This window comes from Pseudomyrmex gracilis, unplaced genomic scaffold, assembly GCF_002006095.1.
Source record: "Pseudomyrmex gracilis isolate BER0280 unplaced genomic scaffold, ASM200609v1 scaffold_11, whole genome shotgun sequence".
Lineage (NCBI taxonomy): Eukaryota > Metazoa > Arthropoda > Insecta > Hymenoptera > Formicidae > Pseudomyrmex > Pseudomyrmex gracilis.
This window is the reverse complement of record NW_018020595.1, coordinates 977,850-991,397: the sequence shown is the minus strand read 5'-3', so window position 1 is coordinate 991,397 and position 13,548 is coordinate 977,850. Positions and strand designations below refer to the sequence as shown.

Genomic DNA, 13,548 nt, shown 5'->3' with positions numbered 1-13,548 from the left:
TATGTAAAAAAATAAGACAATCAAAGTCGAAAAGTATTTAAAAGATTAATAAATATTATTTATTTATATCTTAGCTAACACATCTGACAATATATGCACGCAGTAAATAAAACAAACGAATATAGATAATTTTTTAAAATAAAACTTATTTTATTATAAAATATACGCTACATATTTTCTTTGTTAATAAATATCTCAGGATAAGTACCTTCGTACTTTCTAATTGTTAAAAATAAAAACAGCGCGTTACAAATATATAAATGTAACGCATGCGGCTTACGATCTTCCGACTACAAAGTTACGGAGGAGCTGCTGATTGGCGATACATTGCGCATTCACGGATGCGATCCCTCGTCCCTTTCGTGTGGAGCGCGCAACCCCTTCAATATCTACCGCGATTGCGCTGGTTGCTGGAACACGCAGTCGTACGTCGGCGATTTTGTCGTGTCGTCGGGTGTCTGCGAAAATTACACGGCCACGCTGTAAGTATGTCCTGCAACATTTTGACGTGTTCTTGGAGCCGCGCTCCAGGATTGTTTTCTATCGAGTGTCCATCAAGTAAACGTGCGACGAGTGGCATTCGAGGTCCTCGAAAAGGAGCACGTCAGGATATTGTTGTGCAACACCATATGACGATTTTCATTATCGATTTTTATTTATTTTTACTTAATAAGGCGTCCGATTCGATCGTTAAATTTAGATTCCCATTTGCGCGCGATTACAAGCGTATTTTTCACAGTTAAAAACCCAGAAGTTCCGACATCCTTGATCTGATAATTTCTCAGACCGAGAGAATAAAAAGCAACATATTTTTTTACCGAGTGATACGTCTCAGCTGGAAATTGAAATTCCACAGGACAGGATGCCGTCGGCTCGGAGAATGATCCTGGGCCACGTTATGTCCGGTTTGTGCAGCAAGATGAATCGCCGGAAAAAGTTGGAGGGTGACCTTCTGGAAACTCCGATGAACCGATGTCTCTCCACCTTCGACATCACGTTACTCGGTGAATATATATACCCTTTAAGTATATTACAGACAACTGTGTACAAAAAAAACCTTAAGCAAAAAGTATCAAATAGTCAAAAGAAGTGACCATTTTATCAATTAAATTGAAATATTTTATCAATTAAACAGGAAAGACACTTTATATTATAAGAGATATATTTTTTCTCCCAGTAGAATAATTGCATTTTCATACAACGAGCGATACGTAATTTATTATGCGCGCGCGTTATCACGACAATGATATACGTAACAATCCGGAATATCACAGCCTTGAGTATCGGAATAAGATTATATTCGGTCTGTGTGCATAATTACGTTGACTAATAGATCTGACAATTGAACCTATTTTTAAAACAACAAATCCATTTATAAAACAAATAAACTTGCTCAGAAGTTGATATGTGAGACTGCACGTGTGTGATACACGCATCGGAGATTTCCAGGTGTGGGTCACATGGTCGGTGCCGGGATTTACGTGCTGACGGGAACGGTCGCGCACGACAAGGCCGGACCCGGCGTGATCATCAGCTTCCTCATAGCCGGTCTGGCCTCCGTTTTGGCGGCGCTTTGTTACGCTGAGCTCGCCGCGCGGGTGCCAAAAGCGGGTAGCGCGTACGTCTACACGTACGTCTCTGTCGGCGAGTTTCTGGCTTTCATCATAGGCTGGAACCTCATCCTGGAACACATGATCGGTATCTCTGCTTTTCATATATAAAATTTAGAAGCGAAAATATTGCAATTTTTTAACATCTACGATTGTCACGCTGATTAGGCGCAGCATCCGTGGCAAGAGCTTGGAGCGGGTACGTGGACTCGTTAGTGGGCGGTGCGATTAGCAATTACACCCATGATTTACTGGACGACTACATTATGGGACAGCCTCTGGGAATCTTCCCGGATTTCCTGGCGAGCGGATTATGCCTGGCTTACGCGATGCTTTTGGGATTAGGGGTGAAGACCTCAGCGACCGTGAACTCGGTTCTGACCATCGTGAATCTCGCGGTGATGATGTTGGTCGTCGTTTTGGGAATTTGTTACGCGGACATCTCAAACTGGGGCAACCAAAACGGAGGTTTTCTGCCATACGGCTTCGGCGGTGTAATCACGGGTGAGTTTTATCTCGAGCGGTTAAATAAAGATACGATAATCATAAAATTGAATAAGTTCGCGTACTGATCTTTTAATGAAAAGCAAATAAACGCCTCTCTTCGCCTCGTGTGAGACTAATGGGTGAAACCAAGAGCAATTGGAAATTTATGTAGGAGATAAAACAACAAATGCTGTTTGCAAGCTACTTTCATTACTCCGTACACATGAAAATGTCAAATATGTACACAATAGGCGCGGCAACGTGTTTCTACGCCTACGTCGGGTTCGATTCGATCGCAACCTCCGGGGAGGAGGCTCGTGATCCGGGGCGAAGCATTCCGAAGGCGACGATTCTCTCTATGGCGATAGTGATCATCGGATACATGTTGGTCAGCGGCGCTTTGACACTGGTCGTGCCGTATTGGGAGATACATCCCACCGCTGCTCTGCCGGAGGCCTTTTCGTTCAGAGGTATTCCATGGGCCAAATACGTGATCAGGTGAGAATTTCTTCTCTTTTTGACGTTTGCTTTCAACACGTTAAATATAACGCAAACGTTTTTCTCGCGCAGGAAACATTTGATATAAAAAATAAAAATATCACAAGAGTATCGTTTTTCTTCTACCGTTTTTTTTTACCACATATGTAATATTACCGAGGGCTGATGCGGACCCTGTATAATCGAGTGTTCAAAGGGTTAAAAATATTATAATATTCACATGAGTATGAGCACACTCTTCACCTTCGAAAGTTTGCTTTTAATAACACTTCGTAGGGTAAAATGATATTACACAACAAGGGGGTAACTTTTTTTGCGCGTTAATCTGCGACTTTTCGCATGCGCAGCGTGGGTGCTCTCTGCGGCATGACAACGACTCTCTTCGGATCCCTGTTCTCTCTCCCGAGGACGATGTACGCCATGGCAAACGACGGTCTGTTGTTCAGCTTTCTCGGCCGTATCAGCGAACGAACTCAAGTGCCGGTGTGCAATCTTATCATAAGCGGACTGCTCAGTGCCCTGATCGCTCTTCTGTTCGATCTCCAGCATCTGGTGGAGTTCATGTCGATTGGGACTCTGCTCGCGTACACCATCGTAGCGGTCAGTGTCATTCTGCTGAGATATACACCTGAGCAGCAACCGTCTGACCGGACCAGCGTCGGTACACCGAGCAGTTTGTCGTCGCCACCTACGGAGGAAGCGGATTCCAGCAGTTACAGCAGCATCGCATCCGTTAAGTCCGAAGTAAGTGTATTTATATCATTACAAACATCGCATGACATAATTATATAATAATTCTAGTTTTGTTTTTTCATAAACTATATTGAAAAATTCTAAATATACATGAGATATCAATTCAATTGTATTGAGCAATTATTAGACTCTTTTTAAATAATGAATTGTTTTTATTGCACAGTTGCTATGTGAGGGCGTTGGGAGATTCAAGCCACGATACGCCTGGTTGGAAGACACACTAGAAGGATGCGATACCAGACACATCATAGCCGTTTGTTTAAGCGTCTATACGATAACCTGCGCGGTTCTCAGTACTTTTCTGATAATAACACTTGAAACAGCAGTTTCGTTCACGAAAAATGATTATCTAGTTGCGGCGAGTTATATTTTGCTATCCTTTGCAAGTAAGTGTTTTTTTCGAACTTTCAATAATTTCATCAAGATACAATCGTTGGATTGATCACAAATGTTTTTACCAAATGCAGTTTTGTTTGTAGGTCTTTTCGTGATTTGCGCCCATAAACAAAATCCGCCCAATGGAAAGTTTCGAGTACCGCTAGTACCTTTTATACCAGCATTAAGCATTTTGTTTAACATGGGTTTGATAATGCACTTGTCTTTGGTGACGTGGTTACGGTTTGTCGTGTGGATGACACTCGGTAAGTCGATGTATGATTATTTGTACAAAACTTTAATTTTCTGTTAATAACTTCTTCCCACTCTATATGTTATTATAACTTTTCGTCCGTTTTCTAATTTAATTTCCTTTTTATTCTTCAGGAATGATGATTTACTTTCTATACGGTATCCACTACAGCAAAGAAGCCGCTACTACTCCAAATTCGTACTCCATTTTGATGGCCACTTCGGAAGCCGAAAAAGGTACAAAATGGGGATCAACGTTGCGAGTCAGTCCACAGACTGACAAAACACCTATTTTGGATGACAAAGAGCACTAAAAACAAGTTAAGTTTTTCGGTTTTTTTTCTCGTTTAAATTGTCTTAGTGAAGCCGCAGAAATAGGATAAATCTTACCACCCAAGTAAAGTTGAAGTTGTCTGTTCAACGAATTCTACTACTGTACAAAGTTCAAAATTCACATACAATAATTTAGTGCATTGCAGAAGAAAATACGTTTTTTATTTGGTTTAGACTATATCTTACTGTTTTTAAATTTATTTCTGACGTTTTTTTTTCAGCGGCTTTGGTTTATTTATCGCTTGCAATTCGTATGTATAAAACATATGTTTTGTAAATACTGTCTAAAACTCGAACAACTAAGCATGTAATTTATTTATTTTTTTTTGACAAAGTTTTATCTAGTATCAAAATTTATATTGTTTATATTTATCTCGTTCAACTCTGTTATGATAATAATTGTTGATAGTTTTAAGATTTTACTTTTGTAACATGATGGACAGTATTCTTCCTTTCTGGAACGTGACTATTATCATGTAGTCACGAAATTAATCGATATGTTTGACACTACTGTGTTACAAGTTTCGGTGTGTAAGTGCTGTGTGTGCAGCGCTTACCTAAAACTTGGAGAGAAAAATGTAACTAAAAAAAATCTTTATGTGATATATATTTTGTTATACGCACAATTTACATATTTTGTGATGAGAAGTTTATTATTGCTTTCTTTAATTTGATTCTATCTATTAAATGTAGAAAGATGAAATATTTCCATTGTCACACAAAGTGTCATTTATTATGATGAACTTGAAGTTTGATAAAACATCTTGATTCGTATAAATTTACATTCTCGTATAAAACAAAACACCAGATTAATATACCTTGAAAACAAAAACAAGAAGACTTATTAGTTTATTGTTATAAAAAAAAAAAAAAAATGATCTGACAATGCTGACAATATTGGCTTGCATCACGGCAATCGATAAAATTAAGATAAATATTACAACTCGGTTGAAAATACGCATACGTTTATTTGAATGTGATACAAATCAAGAAAAAAATAGAAAAAAAGAAAATTGATCAAACTGCAAAGGAGAATCAGAACGCAGAACATTTTGCGGAAGACTAATTCTGATGAAAAAAAAAATATATATATTGTACATCAACAAAGAATATAGAGCTGTATTATTTACATAATGATATACTATCGTCTACATAAAATCTATGATTTGAATTGTACATATATATGTCGTGCGTGACATTACATGGAAAGTATACAACAACATAATGTATTGACGATAGATGAAAATGCTATAAGTCAAGAAGCATGTAAAAGACAACACTATATATATTTAAAATACAAAAAAAGCAAAAATTTATTTCTTAAGAGATATTTATATATATACTTTTAATTAATGTAATAGTAAATAATAGAGAAATATAGATTAGTAATGCAAAGTCTCTCTCAAAAGCAAATATAGATACATACATACATATATATATATATATGTACGTATATAAACAATGTGTCCTGCAATTATGAGTCAAATAAACGATTGCGTCTTATTTATTTACGAAAATAGTTTTTAACAAAATCGAGTACAAATTCCTGCATGAGTATACATAAAACAACTACAATATTGATGTTTGAATTCATCGCAGTTAATATAACGCACGATTCGCTTGTGCGATTGATCTTTGTTGTGTGTCACAACATTGTCTTTGTGCAACATATTGATCGTCACAATATCCTCGCGGGAGATTCACGTTATCTGTTGACAGTAACGTCTAGCCGATTATCTAACTTGCGTATTTTCATATCTGATATTCCGTTTTACATCTATATAATTTCGCTATATTATTTATCTATATTATTTCTCTAATTTTTAAATGACTATATGTGTCAAGAAAAGGTACAACAAAGCACAATAAAATACATATATCGGTTTTAACTGTTTATATACGAAAAGTTTTTTTATTATAACATCAGGCATTGAACATTCATCACTTTGTATGCGCATGTAAAATACTTTCGGACGTATTTATACAATAAACTCATGTTGCACGTCATGTTTCACATTGGTTTTACAAAATTTCTATGAAACATCTGTAAATACAATTCCGTGCAAAATATTATTATTATTTGCAACAAATAATAATATTCAACATGCTAATCTCTTTTCACAGAAAAAATACCAAAAATTATAAATTATTATTTACTTATACAAATTTTTCTATAAATGAGATACATAATAACGCTCTGTAAAAAAATAAAACATTTCGCTTCTTTCTCAATACAACATTCAGGAAAACATTTGACTTGTCGAATAGCGTTAACAAATAAATTACATATGTATATAACAAAATATTTGTTCTATATATATATATATATATGAAAGGCATACATATTATATAATATAATACGTATTTCTTTGCATATAATTACTTGCTTATTCTATTTTTAATATACGTATAATTTGCTATAAATAAATCATTTGTATTGCCTGAGTCAAGAAAATAAGAAACAATCAATTGTACAGATATGATTTCTTACATTACTTTGTGAGGTATTCACAAAACTCGTATTCACAAAACTGGAACACTTGGTAAATGCAGGAAATGATGCATATATATGCCATTACATATTGAATTTAAATGAATATACATTATTCTATAGTAATTTCTATAGTAATTTTTCTATAGTAAGTTTTAACAACTTAAACACATTAGAATATAATTCTCTGTATTAAAAAAATCCTAAAATTTGTTTTCATACGCAACTTTTTCAATTCAATATAAACTCTTAACAATAATATGAAATGAAATAAATAGTGTTTAATTCGAAGAAAACACTGTATATGCATCACATCATCGAAGAGAATCTCTTAATGATTGTATAGGTACCAGTGTCAACATATTACATTTACAATATTATGCTGATATGTTACCTGTTGTTACGCGTAAGTATGATTTTCCAAGCGGATATCGATTTCGATTGTAACATATGAATTTTCCTACGGCCCCATCTAAGCCAGAAAAAGCCTATAATTAAGCACAGAATGCTTTCTAAGTAATAACCGTCGAGCTGCATTACGCAAACACCATCATTGGTATTCGCACAGAGCTGAAAATAAAATAACGTTAAAATACTTCCATGATCCTTCGATATGACCAACATAAAAGTGATAAAAAAATACTGTGACCAACCTTTTTCTCTGTAATTGTACTGCAGTCGTTTGAATAATCGGTACTGCATTTCTTAAATGTTAAGGGATCGACAAACCAAAGCGCGGCCGTGGCAGGCCAATTTCCACCGAGATTACACAAAGTATTGAGCAATGTCATATAAGTGCCACCAACTGCCGGATCGCTGACTTTTGCAAAAAAAGCCATCGACGCCACGAACATGCTACTTGTAGATATCTGACAGCGAAAAATATGGTGATTACACAATGGATTACACATATCCACGATATGAAAATAAATTGATTGGCGTCGTCCGATGACGTACTAGACAGAAAACTTGTATTTACCTGATGTATAAAAAAGAGAGCTGTTAATATAACAAAATAGTAAGCTGGAACATGACCGTTGAGTACAACAAATGGAGTAACCCACACTAAAAACGCCGCTATTAAACCGAAGGTCAACCTGTGATACGTAAAATGTTTACATTTTATTACCTTTATGCAATTAAACATTTAATTCAGGTATCAATTAAATTATGAAGTAATTACCTATAAGGATAAGCTTTCATATAAACATCCATAGGTCTCGGTCCAGCGGTATATTTTGAAATTACCAAAGGTAAGATTATCTGCAATGGTATCATAAACACAGCCATAAAAGCAAACTTTTCTTTGGGAAAACCAGCTTCTATAAGCTTTAACCCAGTTACTGCGTCACATGCCGAAAATCCAATCTACGGAAAATACAAACGATAAAAACAAAAATTGCAATTTTTAAGTACAAATTTTAAATACTTAATAAAAAAGGTATTTCTTTACTTTTGCAGTTAAGAGAAATATAATTGTCGTCTTTATGGTTGGCAATTTAACTATATCCCACAACAGCTTGTAAGCGTGTCTAATGTCCGTATTTAACTCTTCGCCTTTCGATACTCGACCTTTATCTTCATGCTTGAATAACGCAATGAGCGTCGTTGTAATAATAAATGTCCAGCCCCAAAAGTATAAAAATCCTACGGATATAATAATTGAGCATTGAGCACGATAACAGTATTGCAATGCAAATAATTTTTTGTTTGGTTTGTAAACGATAAACATTTATTTACCAGGGAGAGTCAATATGCCTTCACTGGAAGGAGTCGATCTTAAGTAATTATTGCAAAATTCGGCAGATTCTAACGAAATAAACAAAACGTAGCCAATGAAATAGCCTGCTGTCTGGCCGACACTGTTACAAGTAGATGCGTAGCCAACGTTGCACCTTAACGAATGAATTGCACATTTTTACAAACAGCTGATAAGAGAAAATATTAATGCAACGCTTTGAAAATTACCTTTTAAGCATCGTAAGCGCCCATCCATCGACTACAATGTCTTGAGTAGCTGCAAGTACGTTCAAGAAAAAGAATAACACAGTCAACATTTCAATATTGGGCTTTTCGTGCTCTTTACCCAGCCAATGGTTGATGTAGGCTGACAGAAGAAGCATGAATATTCCCATTAAGTATTGTGTAGGAATCAACCAAGTTTTTCTCCTTCCAAACTTTTGCGAAAAAATGGAATCTACTATAGGTGCCCAAAAGAGCTTTAATGAGAAGGGCCATTGTACAAAACTAAATTCTGCCTGCATCAAAAACAAAATATATGTATCTCATTATTATAAAATCATGTTTCACAACAAACACATCAGTCTATTATTATTTACATAACTAATATTTTACACACAAATATAAATGTAGTTACATATTAAACAACAAATAGTTAACATTTTATTAGCTACAATATAAATTCCTCTATTTTCTTCCTTCACAGTACCTGTTGACGATAAGAAACTCCTCTGTTCTGCAACAGCATTGGAATAGAACCGCATAATCCCAAGGGAATACCTTGCAACAGGTACAAGAAGAACAGAATCGCGATGTTCTTCTCATCACCTCGCAGATCAGACGATTCCTGGGTGTGTGAATCAACAACACCGCCGTCCTCCACGATGTTGCTCCCTTTTTCCGATTTCCTTTTCATACCGATGCGACGGTCAACAGAATACGAATATCTACCTCGTGCCACGTTGGAACACCGTATTCGATGTTTTATTTAATATTATGCTAATTTTCAAGGTTATCGCCAATCGTTAGGACAGTTGCCAAACTGGAATCGCTGCTCGTCACCGCATGTCGCGGACGATCAAGTGCGCGCGGAGTGCACAGCGATTCAATTTTCACAGCGACACAACAAATGAATGAATAATTTACGCTAAACGACACAAAATGCTGCCGATGCAAACATTACACACATAACCTTTGTTCCTCCGCTCACGACAGAAGCGACAGTTCTCTCGCGCGAGAAGTTCACCGTTTCGACTTTCTTCTCTGCGATTGCGCTCATCCGTCGTAGAAAGAAAACAAAAAACCAATGGCTCGAGTAAAAAAACCGAGAACGTACGATTCTTAACACCGTTATACTCACTGCCACGTTATGATTCTTATTAGGACACGTCAGTTTTGTTTTTTTTTTATATATTCGACGTCACGTGTATGCATGCAACTTGACGAAGCTGTTTTGTACACAGATACAAGTACGCTAACTGCATGAGCGAGATATTGTAGCTCCACCTCGCGTGCGATGCGATAACGATAATATTGAGAGAACGATTCGAACAAGAGATATACACACAATATACAAGGAAATTTTATTCTTTTTATGTTTACATGTAATATATGTATTTACTCAGTTTTTATATCTATACATATTCATTTATATTATAGGTATTTTTTTATTTTTCAAACAGTGATAAACGTTACATGTTTATAATTAAAGAAATATTCATTTATATCTTTCTTATGTAATTACAAGCGAACACATTGCAGCTTCTGTTCTCCATTGCAACGCGAACAGCCACTTTTATTAAGTTTTTTACATTTGCACTCACGGAATTGGTGCTCAACACGTTTTTCTGTATTCTATAAACAAAAAAAACAAATTAACTTCGATTAGATAATATTAATAATATTATGTAATGCGCCAGTGTGTTTATCTACGCTTGAGAAAATTACATACAAATTGGTAAGATGATATTTTCGATCTGTATTTAACAGTTCGACATCTTTGCCGACATCGGTTAAATAATCCTTTTGAATTTCACATGTCAGTCTAGCAACGCATCTCGGAGAGACAACCAATCTGTTAGTGGAACCATCTTTTTGTATCTGCTCGCAAAAAAAGCAACAATGTGGCAAATTTTTCATGTACAAAAACGTTGACGTCACGTACACGTGTACGTACCTTGGCTAAATTTTGTCTTAACATAGCGATAATGTAATCCATCTGACCGTCAGTGGTCTGCACTTCCTCCGAGAAAGTTTCCGATCTCTTTTTCCGTCCGGTCACGATACCAATCGGCAGAAGTACCGGATTTGAAGCTAACGCCGCTGCTGCTCCGATTAGTGCGACACCAGCTAGAGCTTTCAATGCTACGGCCTTAAAACAAATAGAAACTTATATTTACATTCATTCTTTTCAACGTCTGAATTAAAAAAAAATATCCTCAAGAATAAATGTACCTTTTGCGCTTGAATATTTCCCGCGGGGAGCTGCGGCACGCTTCCATCCGGATAAGCCGGGCTTTCTCCGGGTCCGAATTCGTCATTGTCGGCCAGTGTTCCCGAAATCCCATAGCCACTTCCATGTCCAGTCGGTCTGCCGTAACCCCCGTAACCACTAACGCCATAACTATATCCTCCACCGTTTCCTGAGCCGTATCCCAGAGTGCTGGGTCTGTTCGCAGTTTCACTTGGGTGCACCGGACGCGGTATGTATCTTTTGTTTCCATCGAAATACGAAACATTAGCGACATGTTTAATATCGAACATTGTTGAAACCTTCTCATCATAGAGATGAATCGGTCTCTTTTAATTTCCTTTTGATCCCTCAACGTCGCAAAGTTAAATTAGTCTTTTTCAAATTATCTGAAAGTTTTCTTTGCAGGTGATAGAAGAGCAACAAAGATTATATAAGAAAATTTATGTTGCGGGAAGTTGAGGAGGAAATTTACCTGTCTCCCGACTGACTTCCTGCGTAGACTCCGTTTCCGCCTCCGCCTCCGCCTCCTCCTCCTCCTCCTCCCCCAGGTCTTCCGCTACTTCCGGAGGAACTCGAAGGTCGGCTTTGCCATCCGTGTCTGAAAAAAAACTTGGCGTCCTAAAATTTTTATGTACATAAAAAAATGGTCAGTTAACCTACCTGTCGACGGGGTGTCGGTCGCCGTATTGGGAGGGATATCGTCCGCTCTCTAGAGGAATTCTATTGTAATTGTAATCTGGTCGCGCGGATCCACTGTGTCTGCAGCAGCTGGAACTTGCAAGTAGAAAAATTCATAATCCAAATTATTATCAACATTAGTGGTAATACTTCTTCGTAATATAAAAAAAGAACCTCCAAAATATTGACTTATCTCTAGAGTCAAAATTTGAGTCGCGATGTACGGTTCTCGCTTTCTTGTCCGTCTTCTTCGACTCTTCCTCGTTGTTCTTGTCTGAAACAAGTTGCGACGAGTTTTCAGCGCGAATGACGTTTGTCAGAAGCCGATCTTCCGAATCGGTACGGTCCTCTGAGAATTCGGTTGTCAATGCGAATTCACTTTTCTCCGCTAGCACGCAATCAACACCGAAGATGATAGAAACAATCAGGATAAGTGTCGTCATTGCGATAAAGTAAAATCGAGTATTTAATGCATTTCCGGCGCCAGCTTGAAAATATATCGAATATATCGAATACGCGAACAGTTCCGAGCCGTCGTAAAAAAAAATTTGACCAGAGTTGTAACGAAGATGGAGATGATACGCAAGTGACTCTCTAATTTCCCAAGTTTCACCTATTTATATAGCGGTCACGCATGAGATGCTGTCACATATTCACCCCTCAGGGACGAACACAGAGCCATTCTCGAATGAAATCTCTTGCTGTTCGAAAACTTCTATATTTTTTTTTCAAAGCGCATGAATATCCTCGCGATACTTCGTCAAGCTCTTAATTTACGACTTAATTTACGATGAGATATCTATTCGAATACCTCGCTATTCCGTCGTTTTTATTATTTTCGAGCAACTTCATCAACTGCGCTGTTTTCGCGTGTGAAATAAATTTGCACTGGTTGCGCCCCTGAAGTCACAAAGTGTGACCGAACGTCGAGCAGCGGTGCGTTAGCAAAAATAAAAGTGTCGCGAGTGAGCCAACAATCGTCACGTCAGGACATTAATTAAGATTTTCTATCGTCTATTGTTTTTGTTATTTTCTTACGAAATTCGGCAATTTGCGAGATTACGCTAACAAGCCCTAGCCACCGTTGTGTTAGGAAACACATTTCGCATGTTACGCATTTTTTGTCTCTTTCTTTGAAATTCCTTAATTTTAATCTAGATGAGACTTTCTCTTCTATAATTTCCATACAATTAATTTTCAAATTAATTTCAGCGGAAGAACACAGAACATGTGAGCAACTCTTTCTTTTTAGTTTTTCTACTTTCCCTTCGTATTCGCCACGGTCCTCGCCTTTTCCGCGCCAAGGAACGTGCTTTACGTCAGCTAAAGTCAGTAGGTTCAAGCAAATGCATAATCTTACTTTCTTTTGATCTCCGATTTTCACTACAACGAGATAAATTCAAGATAATCTGTGCGACAAGAAAAACGTAGATATACTTAATTAAACGAACGAGATTGAGTCACTAAAGGAATAAAACGAGTCGAAAAACTTGCGCCGAATTGGCGATTGGCAATTTCCTACTATTTCTCTCTCGTTCCCTTAATAGATTTCGCCGTTGCAAAATGTAGACGGAGGGCAATTTGTTCCGCCAGTGTGACCAACGACCGAAATTAGGCAAGTATAGTGTGTCCGCGACAGTTTCAGTCTCTATACTGAGCACGCTACGTAAAACAGCATGGAAAACATCGTGTGCAAATATCAGAATATCGAAATTGGATATCTCTTCTTGAACAATTTTTTTAGGGATTTCATCGGACCACAAGAGCCGGTATGAAAAGCGAACATTAATTTGAGCAAGTCTGGCGGCCCCTGCGAAGACCGGAAAGCCACAATGAAAGAGAGAAGCCGATTCCATACG

General features: G+C 37.2%; 3 protein-coding genes across 8 annotated transcripts in view; 1 reads left to right on the top strand and 2 right to left on the bottom strand.

The window, feature by feature from the left end:
- The first annotated feature begins 379 nt into the window (after positions 1-379).
- On the top strand, positions 380-6,626 carry LOC109863595 (cationic amino acid transporter 4). 3 transcript variants are annotated; one of them, XM_020443901.1, is made up of 9 exons: positions 380-482; positions 857-1,004; positions 1,450-1,698; positions 1,779-2,114; positions 2,348-2,594; positions 2,942-3,338; positions 3,511-3,733; positions 3,827-3,988; positions 4,110-6,626. In XM_020443901.1, the coding sequence occupies exons 2-9, from the start codon at positions 863-865 to the stop codon at positions 4,286-4,288; spliced, it is 1,935 nt and encodes a 644-aa protein (XP_020299490.1). In that variant the 5' UTR covers positions 380-482; positions 857-862; the 3' UTR covers positions 4,289-6,626. The 3 variants fall into 3 exon arrangements, with proteins under 3 accessions (XP_020299490.1, XP_020299489.1, XP_020299491.1); XM_020443900.1 differs by having other exon boundaries at positions 3,815-3,988; XM_020443902.1 differs by having other exon boundaries at positions 1,442-1,698; positions 3,815-3,988.
- Positions 6,627-6,676: 50 nt separating this feature from the next.
- On the bottom strand, positions 6,677-9,968 carry LOC109863596 (acetyl-coenzyme A transporter 1). Its single transcript, XM_020443903.1, has 8 exons — positions 9,248-9,968; positions 8,767-9,056; positions 8,539-8,693; positions 8,252-8,445; positions 7,982-8,166; positions 7,778-7,895; positions 7,452-7,667; positions 6,677-7,368 (listed from the first exon to the last, which is right to left on the bottom strand). The coding sequence occupies exons 1-8, from the start codon at positions 9,452-9,454 to the stop codon at positions 7,189-7,191; spliced, it is 1,545 nt and encodes a 514-aa protein (XP_020299492.1). The 5' UTR covers positions 9,455-9,968; the 3' UTR covers positions 6,677-7,188.
- A 246-nt stretch (positions 9,969-10,214) lies between these two features.
- Positions 10,215-13,548, bottom strand: part of LOC109863597 (translation initiation factor IF-2-like) — a 144,921-nt gene continuing 141,587 nt past the window's right edge. For 2 of the 4 annotated variants that reach the window (XM_020443906.1, XM_020443907.1), the window contains exons 4-10: positions 11,864-11,963; positions 11,672-11,779; positions 11,484-11,609; positions 10,993-11,248; positions 10,715-10,909; positions 10,490-10,638; positions 10,215-10,392 (exon numbers count right to left, since the gene is read on the bottom strand). In XM_020443906.1, coding sequence (XP_020299495.1) covers positions 10,260-10,392; positions 10,490-10,638; positions 10,715-10,909; positions 10,993-11,248; positions 11,484-11,609; positions 11,672-11,779; positions 11,864-11,963 — 1,067 coding nt within the window. In that variant the 3' untranslated portion in view covers positions 10,215-10,259. Of the gene's footprint in view, positions 10,393-10,489; positions 10,639-10,714; positions 10,910-10,992; positions 11,249-11,483; positions 11,610-11,671; positions 11,787-11,863; positions 12,260-13,548 lie in introns of those variants that run through there. The other 2 variants (XM_020443904.1, XM_020443905.1) reach the window with 2 other exon arrangements.

What these genes read in the sequence shown, in the direction of transcription:
- LOC109863596 (XM_020443903.1), bottom strand. Translation starts at nt 9,454, where the DNA reads ATGAAAAGGAAATCGGAAAAAGGGAGCAACATCGTGGAGGACGGCGGT. An exon ending in AGGCATATTGACTCTCCCTG is followed by an intron (nt 8,446 to 8,538) that starts GTAAATAAATGT and finishes TTATATCCGTAG; the next exon opens with GATTTTTATACTTTTGGGGC. An exon ending in GTACAATTACAGAGAAAAAG is followed by an intron (nt 7,369 to 7,451) that starts GTTGGTCACAGT and finishes TTTTATTTTCAG; the next exon opens with CTCTGTGCGAATACCAATGA.
- LOC109863595 (XM_020443900.1), top strand. Translation starts at nt 863, where the DNA reads ATGCCGTCGGCTCGGAGAATGATCCTGGGCCACGTTATGTCCGGTTTG. An exon ending in CATCCTGGAACACATGATCG is followed by an intron (nt 1,699 to 1,778) that starts GTATCTCTGCTT and finishes CACGCTGATTAG; the next exon opens with GCGCAGCATCCGTGGCAAGA. An exon ending in TGTCGTGTGGATGACACTCG is followed by an intron (nt 3,989 to 4,109) that starts GTAAGTCGATGT and finishes TTTATTCTTCAG; the next exon opens with GAATGATGATTTACTTTCTA.